Source organism: Lineus longissimus, chromosome 6 (genome assembly GCF_910592395.1).
Source record: "Lineus longissimus chromosome 6, tnLinLong1.2, whole genome shotgun sequence".
In the NCBI taxonomy this organism is placed as follows: Eukaryota; Metazoa; Nemertea; class Pilidiophora; order Heteronemertea; family Lineidae; genus Lineus; species Lineus longissimus.
In genome coordinates this window covers 18,286,143-18,296,835 of record NC_088313.1, presented here as the reverse complement: position 1 = coordinate 18,296,835, position 10,693 = coordinate 18,286,143, and the positions used below count along the sequence as shown (strand labels likewise).

General features: G+C 40.4%; 1 protein-coding gene across 1 annotated transcript; it reads left to right on the top strand.

Annotated features, from left to right (window-relative positions):
• The first annotated feature begins 1 nt into the window (after position 1).
• LOC135489624 (uncharacterized) lies at positions 2 to 2,248 on the top strand. The gene is made up of 4 exons (XM_064775058.1): positions 2 to 422; positions 697 to 875; positions 1,405 to 1,512; positions 1,727 to 2,248. The coding sequence occupies exons 1-4, from the start codon at positions 287 to 289 to the stop codon at positions 1,790 to 1,792; spliced, it is 489 nt and encodes a 162-aa protein (XP_064631128.1). The 5' UTR covers positions 2 to 286; the 3' UTR covers positions 1,793 to 2,248.
• Positions 2,249 to 10,693: the final 8,445 nt, after the last annotated feature.

Genomic DNA, 10,693 nt, shown 5'->3' with positions numbered 1-10,693 from the left:
ATGGTGATCGAGATCGACGATGGGACAAGTCCAGCAATACTAAGAAGTGTGATCACCCCGATTTAGAACAGAAGCCTGCGATCAAAGTACAAATTTGATATTGATTTGGGTAATTATCTCCTTCGACCAGGAAAAATAAGACGATTTTTATTTGACGGATTTCAAAATTTCTTCCGATTTTCGTGATTCGTCGATCGCACCGGCGACAGTACCAGGGAAGGAGTAAGGACAAACATCAATGGAATCGTGATCGTTTTCTCTCGTCAACTGTTCTTACACGATCGAAATGAGTGTATCAGAGAAATACGATGAATGCGACTTGACTGGTTCACGTCCAAGCCCAAGTGTCACCACAGTCGATCTCAATGGGACCTGGCATCCCCAGTCAGCGGAGGGATATGATGACATGCTGAAAACTATAGGTACGTAGCAGTATACTGGAATAGCAGTAGTCCATGGCATATATCTGCAGTACCCTTTGAGTGAGGTCTCTTGACTAAAATTGCGTTGGATTTCGATTACCGGTTACAATTTATTATCATTATCAATTGTATTGCCCTGTGTAAAAAAAAGGTTTGTCAGTAAAAGCATTTAACAATCTTGACCACTTTAGCACCATCTTAATCAATGGTTCCGTTGTTGCCATCGAACTGTTCCTGGTGTAGGTCCATACAGCTTCAAATTTGTTACCTTCAGGTTATGGTGCTATTCAAATAAAAGGTGCTTTATTATGCAAGGAAACCATCACCCAAACGAATTCAAGCCTTGAGATAGTCACATCCGTCAAGGTAATCTTCATCACAATCGCCAGTACATCCACGTACAGGTTTGGTGTAAGCGCAGAAGAGAAGGATCCGAAAGGGAATGTCTGGCAGGTGGGTGGGCAACCTTTTCTCATGGCGAGTCTACACGTTTATATAACTGAATTCATGTTCATTTATTGGTTGAAAGATAGCAGCACCGTCATTCCCAGAGAGATCAGTGCATTTTAGTGAGAATGTTTAGGCCGAAGACGACACCTCAGCAGGAGCACCTGGTCTTCAGTTGCATCTTGTGTAGCTAGGATGGCTATATGATTTCGGAGTTCTCGCAAGAAGTCCGTCAGCGTTCTCCATCTGTTGTAGTTCAATAAATATCGACCATGTAGTATTTCTAAGTCTGATCAGCAAGAACTTCTGGCCATTACTGTGTGATTTATTTCAATATCTTTGATGCCATTTGATCACTGATGTCAGATCATAATCCAAGGCACGATTGGGGTGAACTGCAGTTCAAACCGGTAACTATAGTATGGGTGCGTGGTGTCTTAATGGGGCCAAGGAAGCCTGAAGAATTAGCAACTGTAATACATTTACGAGTACCACATACTGATAGCCATGTACATTCTATTTTATATATTTTCAGTCGGATATGTATTATAGCGGCGACTGCCTTGTAATCAGTGGGATCTGCGAGAAGAAAGGATACAAAAATGTACAAAGACGGCAAATTATAGGCGATGAAATGATAGTTGTAAGTGTCTTTGGTTTTGCGCTCCTTTGAGAAACATGAAAATTATTCATCAGACTGCATGGGTCTACAGACCGGTCGATATCTTGATTCTCCTCATTTCTATAGGATCGATCTGAAAAAAATGACTACCTGCGATATAGAAAAACCATTGAGCAACATGTGAGGTCGACTGTTATTGTAATCAACATGTACTAGTCCTTGTCTCACCTTTCAGACATACGAGTTTACCCATCCTGGTGGTACAATCACAGCCTTGCGACGTCTAAAGAAACATCACTGAACGTCAAGAAAAACAGGATGTCAACGTCCTTGTAATCAAGCTCCAGTAGAAAATGAGACCAACGATCGAGGACCCGAGCAATGTCTGTCAAACGTGTTCCCATAGCATCTAAGCACTGTTTCCAAACCTCTTGTGCTAAAAACTGGACTGATAAGTGTTAGCTGGGGCCTTGATGAACTGAGCTTAAAGAACCGAGTTCAACGATATCATAATTTCAGTGTGAGGTTCGACGCACAGTTTGGTAGTTAGTGGGGGAGTGTGTGTACCCGTAGTCTTTCAAGATGCTGTGTCTTCTTCATCAGGGTTTCCCTGCCATTAGACAGCCTCGTTACTTGTAAGCAGTGTCGTGTGTGTGCGTGTTTGTTTCTGGTAGACAGTATGTGCAAGATAAACAAAGTATCTGCAATGTTATTGTACTCTACGGTGTAGTCAAATAAAATGCTAGTGATATCATGCATCGACCATCTATGTGTTTTTCCCTTATTCATTGTAGTGACTAAATACATGTTCAGCTGAGAAAAGCTATTTACTGTTATTTATCGTCTCATATTTTGTTTTATCGGGTAGCTGATAGTATTTTCGGAAAAAACGATTTATCCTTCTTCATCCCAGATTCGTGCTTGTCAACGGACTTCCTTTTGATGACAAATCTCATTCACTTCCTGGGCAGAGAACACTATTTTGTGATTTACAACCTTCAAATGGTCGATGTAAGTCACACGTACGGATGACGATTATGATTAGATTGTTACAAATATTAATAATTAGCAAACAAATAACCACTTATCTTTCCTATTATGCTATTAGTGTAAGTAAGACAAAATTGACGTGACATAGTTTTGATTGATACAAATGTATAGGAGTTTTTCCAATGGGACACACTTGAGGTGTTCATTTTTTAACCCCTTTTCTTTTAAATGATCAAAAGCCATTCTTTTAAGAGTTGATACTAAGTTTGTTTACCTGTACACTATTGATGGCGACCAAAAAATTGTCAAAGATGTTCTGATGAAATGCTTGCCAAAAATGTACGTCTATATTTATTTTATGTCTATTCATTGTACTGAGCCGTCCAATGTTCATCATGTTCGAAGGTTATTAAATCAATGCTGATAATGGCAAAAAACATCAGCCAGGCGTATTAGTCTGCGAAAAAGCTGGCAGCGTTTACGATATTGTCAAATTAGATTCCTAGTTTTCTGTCGATAGATGATAAGTAATTTTGGATAATTCATCTAGCCATTTGAACCTTGTATCGTAGTGGGTTGATCCAGAAGTATTTGTGGGCGTTGCTAGTTTGCTACAGAAAATGATTTTCGTATGTATATATACTTGTTCTTGGGCAGGTTATCGTACTTAATAGATACCTGGAAACTGAGCTATATCGCATGAAAACTGCCGCAGCGGGAGAGAATTTGAACAGACTTTGTTGGCCTCGTCAGTGCAAACGGAAACCTGCCAAATTCTCAAGGAAACTAATTAGGATAGAGGTCAAGGAAAGAGACCAACATTGTAGGTGGAAATAAACATTGTATTTACTTGTGGGTTATGCCCCAACGCAGTATATTAGTAACTCGGAACTGATGATGGAGGTCAATTATCGAAATTGGTTGTACCATTATTTGTCGATCCGTTTGTGGAGGCACGACCAATGAAGTTTGAACGCTGACTATAAACATTTCATACTACACTGTAGCGACTGTAACCATGATGATTATGATTAAGGGAGTTTGTCGCAGTTAGAGAGTCTGTGGGAACGAAGCAACGGCAACATTCGGATCATCGGAACTGTGAACATTTATCGATATTGAGGTAAGTTTGCCATTGGCACATTTTCATCTTCTCATCTTTGTCTTTCAATACCTAACGCCTTCACCTGCATTTATTACCACAATCATTAGGCCTATATACGATACCTGAACCATTCGTCGGCTGAAGTTTAGATTTTGGAATATGGGCGTGTGTTCTCAAACATTAGGTTAGGAAAAATATGGCTTGCCTGAATTAAGAATCAAAAGGTACAGGACTGTCCATGTTCCATTTGCGCTAATGTCAGAGCAATTAGGTTTTTTTCTGGTCAGTCGGGCGCTCGTTCTTATTAAAATGCAAATGATCGATCATTATCCATTTGGTCCACCAGCTGGCCTACGTGCTGACCATACGCTGTTGTCAATTCCGGTTAGAACACATTCACAATATTTACATCCTCATGTGATGTTATCAAACTTTGGTGGTTTACTCAACGACTTGCAATTTGTGGCGAACAGGCTTTGGACGGTACACCGCAATCGGTGCGAACAGGAGGCAATAGTTGCCTTTTATTACCCCCTGGTGTGATGATCTGATTCATTGCCTGTGAAAGTCGCCGCCATGTCACAAATTGTGGCGTAAAAGGTCAAGTGTTCCGCTTCCTTCCACAACAGCTGATTTAAAAACAACAACAAACAAACAAAACCAAAGGGTTAACCTAAAGTTCCGTATTGAACTCGCTATCCGTTTTCCTAGTAAGGGATTGTCATATCTTGCATCAGTTATAACTGATTGTGCTATTTTCAAATTATTTAATGAAATTATCAGCAATTTTAGGCGCCACTCGCATTCCTAGTAATCGCAGCTGAGACTGAGGTACCTTAATTGATGCCCAATGCAAATGTGACTCAACGTACCCGTTAACAGGTCAACGGAACCAAATAATATTTTAGAAAATCCAGTGCAGCGTTGTGCTAGCTAAAGAAGCGGATGCAACGATTAAAGTTAAGAAAATACCGAAGATACCTCATCATATCACTATTGTATATACATACGCATATATCCTTAGCATCTCGGAGACAAGCGTCTGTTCTTATTCTGTATCATTTTGTATTGTCTAAACGTGATAACTGCTGAGAACTCTGGCACATTGGATCGTCTGTTCCTATATATCAAAACCTGGGTAGTTCTAGGAACCCTTCATCCCGACATAGAACAGGTACAGTCTGGGGATCAAGATTGCTAACAACTTTCCCTATCAAAGCCAGTATTTTGCTCCAAGCACGAGATGCACCTTCGCGCTGCAATGTGGTATGTTGAAGTAGACCTCCACCAGACTATGATGACACTTAAGCGTAAATATTATAAGTTGTATCTGAAGAAGGTGGTATTCTAAGTAGATACTTGTGATCAGATGCATGATCAAGGCCCCAGCATAACATTGCCGAGTCATATCTCTTCAAACGAAGAAGAAAAGTGATACTAAATGTACAGAAAGTTGCGGGTGTTTGTGACCTATTCTGTACCCTCATCATGTGAGATTATACCTCAACAACTAAACCCTTCCTCGTAACTCTCCATAATTCTCCAGTACCTGAAAGACGAAATGGAGTTAGTTTTGAATGTAACCTTTCTCCTTTTTAGGAATTACCTGCCATAACAATGCAGCCTACCGCTTCCACCCTCCTGATATTCTGCGTGTGGTGGTTAAACGTCATGTTAGTGATAAAACCCGTGAGGGGATACTGCCCACAGCCTTGTCAGTGCAGAGACTCCGAGGGGGCCATCGAGATGAACTGCGAATCCAAGAACCTAAAGCACGTCCCGACCCTCAGGCGTCAAAGCGAGCTACCAATGGCTGGAATTCTCTTAGGACACAACAAAATCAGTTACATTTATTCCAGCACTTTTGGCGGAGTACAAGCTAAGTACATTATTCTCTCCGGAAACCCACTCTCCATCATTGCGCACGACGCCTTCAGTCACATCAGGCAACTCCATTTACTAAGTTTAGAAAACTGCGGTCTAGACGAGGTGAACTTCTTTCCAAAGTTCAGTGCGACGACCAAGAAGTACTACCTAAATATGAACAGGAATAACATCTCGAAAATCGCGAAAGATTTCATCGGGGAAGTCGTTCGAAGGAGTGTTGCACATGGGAAAAGATTTTACATTGAACTCGAAAGAAACAAACTGAAATCATTGGACTTTATGGGCGATGTGTGTATGGTTAGACGGGCTCATCTTGTCAATGTGAACGTCAAGGAAAATCCGTTTACCTGCGATTGCAATCTTCATGCAGTATTATTCAAAGCTGGTGATAGAGTCAAAATAAACGGCAGGTGCTCGAACCCGCAACAGTATAGAAATGACCCTATAAATGTGTTCATGGAAAAGGGACGAATTCAGTGTAACCGTACGTGCTTCACCGAAGATGTTCTGTTTGACTGTGAGATTCAAGCCTGGACTTACGGAGTCAACAAAACTTGTAGGTCTCTACCGGTTTGTAAGAACGGTGCCATCCGGTGTTATGAACCGATAGCTGGCAGTGTACGCACGGCATCTCAGTCAGGGACGAAGCTGGAAGTGACAAAAACACCAATTATTGTCGTAGTTGTGCTCACTGTCATGCTTTTGGCAAACAATCGCTGAAACAATTCTGCAGACTGGATGCGAATGATGCAGAATAATGGGCTTATGAATTTTGTTACTTTTGGGTACAGGCAAAACTGACTTGCACGTTTCTAACTGGGATGGGTTGCGAAAACATAAAGATAATGGTAAGGATATTTCTCCGCTTAAAAGAAACAAAAGCACCCTTCTTTAAAAATTTATGCGTGGCTGTTCTGATATCTTAACGTGATTAAGATTAACGGCACAGGTTAGATTTTGTTGTCAGACAGAATTGGGTAGAAAATTGTTGATGCCTCATATCTATCTGAGCATTTTACTTCTGCGAATGATGTGGGGTAACTGTGCCATGATAAGACCATAACTCAAAGTATACAGGCAGCAACTATAGGAACTCGGGTTGTGTCGTAATATGGGCGAGGACTCCTAAAATCATGAACTGGTTGTGAGATAGAGGGATTGGTTAGTTCGACAACAGATATTGTACTTGTACTGCAATTGCTCTGCCAACCAGGATGCCTGTAACATGTTTAAGTTACATTGACCAATCATGCGACGTGTGGTGTTTTAATCTCAGGACATATTTCCTTCCGACTTTTGACTACCGTCTTATATTGTTATTACAAGTAAGCATAGGCCTATAGTAATATAGAGTTGGATTTTGCTCGCGGCCTATTAGCTGAATAGATGATACGATATGGGTATGACTATCTTGCTCTTGATAGCCATGAAGCTTCATGATGTAGCTATGTTTTACCATGTATAGCTTTCAAACGGTTTTAATTATTGCACAATATAGCAATTTATTCGTGTACAATTAGACGTTAGAAAACGGCGAGGATCTGCATCGACCTGAAGTGACTCATAATTAGCTTGGTTTTTAAGACTGATATAGGTTGTTTTGTCACAAGCAGAAAGATACAAGTTAGAAACTTTCTGCTTTTGGTAAAATAACTTCTCTCTTAAAAGTCTGCAGAAAGTTCCTCGCTTGTTACATGCATTGTTAATGAAGTGAGAGCGTGGGAATATTGTGTGTAGGTCACCACGTTTTATTATATTTTGTAAATACGACAATTCATAAGTTTGTTTTTGTATCTATCTGTAATAATGTATTAAATATTTATTCGTGCATTGAGTACAGGTCAGGTTGATTTGTATCATAATGTTAGTAGTTATTACGACTTTATTCTTCTTCAGAGGTATGTAATGAGCAAAGCGCGTGGCAAAGGAGATGAACTCGCGAGTCAATTTGACAAAAATGTGATTTGTTGGCATAGTGACCTAATTGGTGCCTTCCCTTGGCTTTTGGCAACAAAATCAGTATTAGCAGATGACTTTTGATTATTTTTTTGTCTGCGTGTTTGTAACGTTGCATGAAAAAAAGGCAACTTGTACTGGTGGTACACGTACTTGCCCTGTGGACTCTGTGTCCATGTTAGCAGCATCTTGAAGTAATGCCCAATGCGTCATTGGTACGATACGTGTCGTTATCCTATGTCCCAAATCGTATTTACCTGAGACGGAATGTATGCCTACTTACAGGAGAATCTGTCGCACGTTTTTGAAGGGGCCATCAGCGCATCTTATCAACCAGCCAGCAACAATGTTGCCCAAATAAAAATATCCTTAATACGTACTCTGATCAAAGGTGTTCACTGAACTTACAAGTTTCTGTCCTTTTTTAGCGTTCAATGACAGCATCAAATTAGTTATGATCGTGTAATACCCTCAAATATGTTTCAATGCTCATACGAATGATACTCGGGGCATGGTGATGGTAAACGCAAGTTTGTATGAAATAACATTGAACCTGTAGTCGCTGTTATCAGGCCAAAGCTTTTGAAAAAATAAAGGTCGCTTTAAGGATTGATCGTATGCACAGAAGGTTGATACCATGGCTGGCATGGTGATAAAGTGAGCGTTTATAACCTCATAATTGGAGTTACGCCAAATCAAATTGCTTGGTAATTCGGACAAATTGAGGCAAATGGACACAGAGTAGTGAGATTGTCGTCATTTAGACTTTTTGTTGGTCAAAGGAGAATGTTTCCTGCAATTTCCGGAAAGATAATTTACAGTATTGTCATTAGGATAAACCAAGCTGAATTCTCGTGAAAGTTTTCTGCTTCAGGAGAAGAAATGAACCGAACCTGTATTATCACTCGGGTGGCTGGTTTGGTTCACAGTCCTACTGCTTCCTTATGTGACCGAAAGAGGGACGCCTTCCGACTCCGGTTTCCTTCTTAATGACGTTAACTTTATCCAAAATCAATGTTTTCAGAGCTGGTAGAAGGCAGGGAGTCACTCATGGGAAATTAACAATCTGGACACGGTCATCAGTTTGACATATATTCACAAGCTGGAGACACACATTGTTTTTACTTTTCCTGACCTTATGGCACGATTAGTGATATCACAGTCGTGGTGATATAAAATGCCTATTATTACTTAAAATACGATCTCGTTTATTGAACTCGGACACAGTCGAGAATCATGATCTCTATTCAATGTGTATAGTCATCCGAGGTGGTCACTTGAGTACCTGATCCTTGTAAGAGTAGCTTTCCAATAGATGAGAGACAGTGAAGTGCTAGTTCTCGCATGACTAATGAAATGCATATCGATTATGTCACGTAGCTTTTGATCCATAATTATCAATATGGCTAGAACATGAGAAGAAGGCAAGGTGTTTCTAGTCAACCAGCAAATTCACGCTAATCTTATGACGATTTACTTGTATCACAAGAAAGGTTTTTGAGTTTTTGAAAAACCTATAATTGTTCGGCAAACACAAAGTTGCATCCCTTAATGTTTTTCCGTGACCTGAAAACCTCAAATCTCAAAAACCCATCAGCAGTTTTTCACAAAGTACACAACTTATGAGACGATGCGGACGGACAGGATGTTGCAAAGACTTGCAAAAGTAAGCTCATGATTAATTTCCGCGTCATAAGTATCCTTGTTTTATGCCAAAGAACCCAATTTCTTTTCCAAAGCTCAAAAACCATCCTTTTGTAAGAGTTTTCAAAAGTACATACATCTAGATGTTTATTTATTCCCATTAGGTTATTTCCGTAAAAAGAGTTCCACCAATGAGTAGCCTCGAGCCAGACTACATTTACTTCGCATGAAATCAAAGAATATAGTATCCACCATCTCCGTTCTCCCGATTGATCGTGGCCTTTAATCTCCCGGTCCCGCTTTCAGTAAAGGAGGTCGTGTTACTTTTGATCGCTTGTTTATTCTGGACACTTCTGCGTCATTATTAACCCAACAAACGAATTGGCGCAACACGCCGTCCAGTGCGTCTTTCGTCTCTGTGATAAGGGGAAAAAATCCAGTAATAATAAGTGTTCTTCAATCGATAATGACTCTCTAGTATCTCAGGTAATTGGCAACAGCATGCACCTAGCTAAACATTTATTGTACATGTATATAGGTTCGTGGCCAAATTCGGTCTGATGTGCTTCTGGATAACGACCAAGAGAAAATTACATTGACATCTATGGACCGTGAGCCGGGCTACGTAATCAGCTCATCAGTCGACACTGTCAGCATCGTCACTCTGATTGCTGTACGATATTGGATGAGGAGATGCAATTAGTACGGCACTGCCTCAGCTGTCGCAAAGGAGCACTGTAGAGTCATTCTGCAACAATGGCGCAATGAGATGGTAGGGAGGATTTGATTGGTTGTGTTGATCGAGCGCAATGGATTGAAAAGGCACTGTTCCGTGAAACATTGCCCGGCCACAGTCGACTGCATCGTGTTTCGTATAAGATGGAGATGAGTATAACCTACTTTCGATAGTTTCAGGCAAATAACTGCGAAAGACGAGACAAAGGCACAACTGTTTATCGGATGATATCAGGTGATAACGACAATAAGAAAGGACTCTTCCACTCACTGCATTTGTAATTGGAAGGGACTGTTCTGCTGCTCTGTGAATTGCCGCGGTATGATGCGGTTTACGGGGAGTCTGCGGGGTTTGTATATTGCGATGAAATATTCCGCAGAAGAGCGCTTCTTTGATGACAGTGATACCATCAAGGATATCATACGATAAAGTATTGGAAGCAAATGTCATTTCCATGGATTAAACAAGTACAGCGTATCTTTAGTGGGCTCGCGTGGATTTATTTTTCTTGAAAAAAAACTTTCACTGAGGTATTACGTCGGAAATGAAAGTGACGAATTATCCAGGCAGAGCAGTTGAAACAGCGATTGATTATGGGCGTGTCGGCAGCAAATTGACTATCTCGGCTATGAAGTCCAAACCAACGATAATGGAATTCATTGAGGATCAGAATTTCAAAGCAGCTCTCGTCATTCTATTGTTATTTGAATTCGTCGCCTGACATTTAAACGACAGCAATACCTTGGAATTTTCTAACTTTTTTTGATAGGAAATGGATTTTGTGCATTAACACAACAGTTCCAACGTTGTAGCAGCACTTTCCTTGAAATATGCATGATACGCATAAGAAAACTTCTTCTAAAACGGGAAATTATTCTCGGATC

Coding starts and splice junctions, on each gene's coding strand:
- LOC135489624 (XM_064775058.1), top strand. CDS start 287: ATGAGTGTATCAGAGAAATACGATGAATGCGACTTGACTGGTTCACGT. Junction 423..696: donor TGACATGCTGAAAACTATAG/GTACGTAGCAGT, acceptor TGTTACCTTCAG/GTTATGGTGCTATTCAAATA. Junction 1,513..1,726: donor TAGGCGATGAAATGATAGTT/GTAAGTGTCTTT, acceptor CTCACCTTTCAG/ACATACGAGTTTACCCATCC.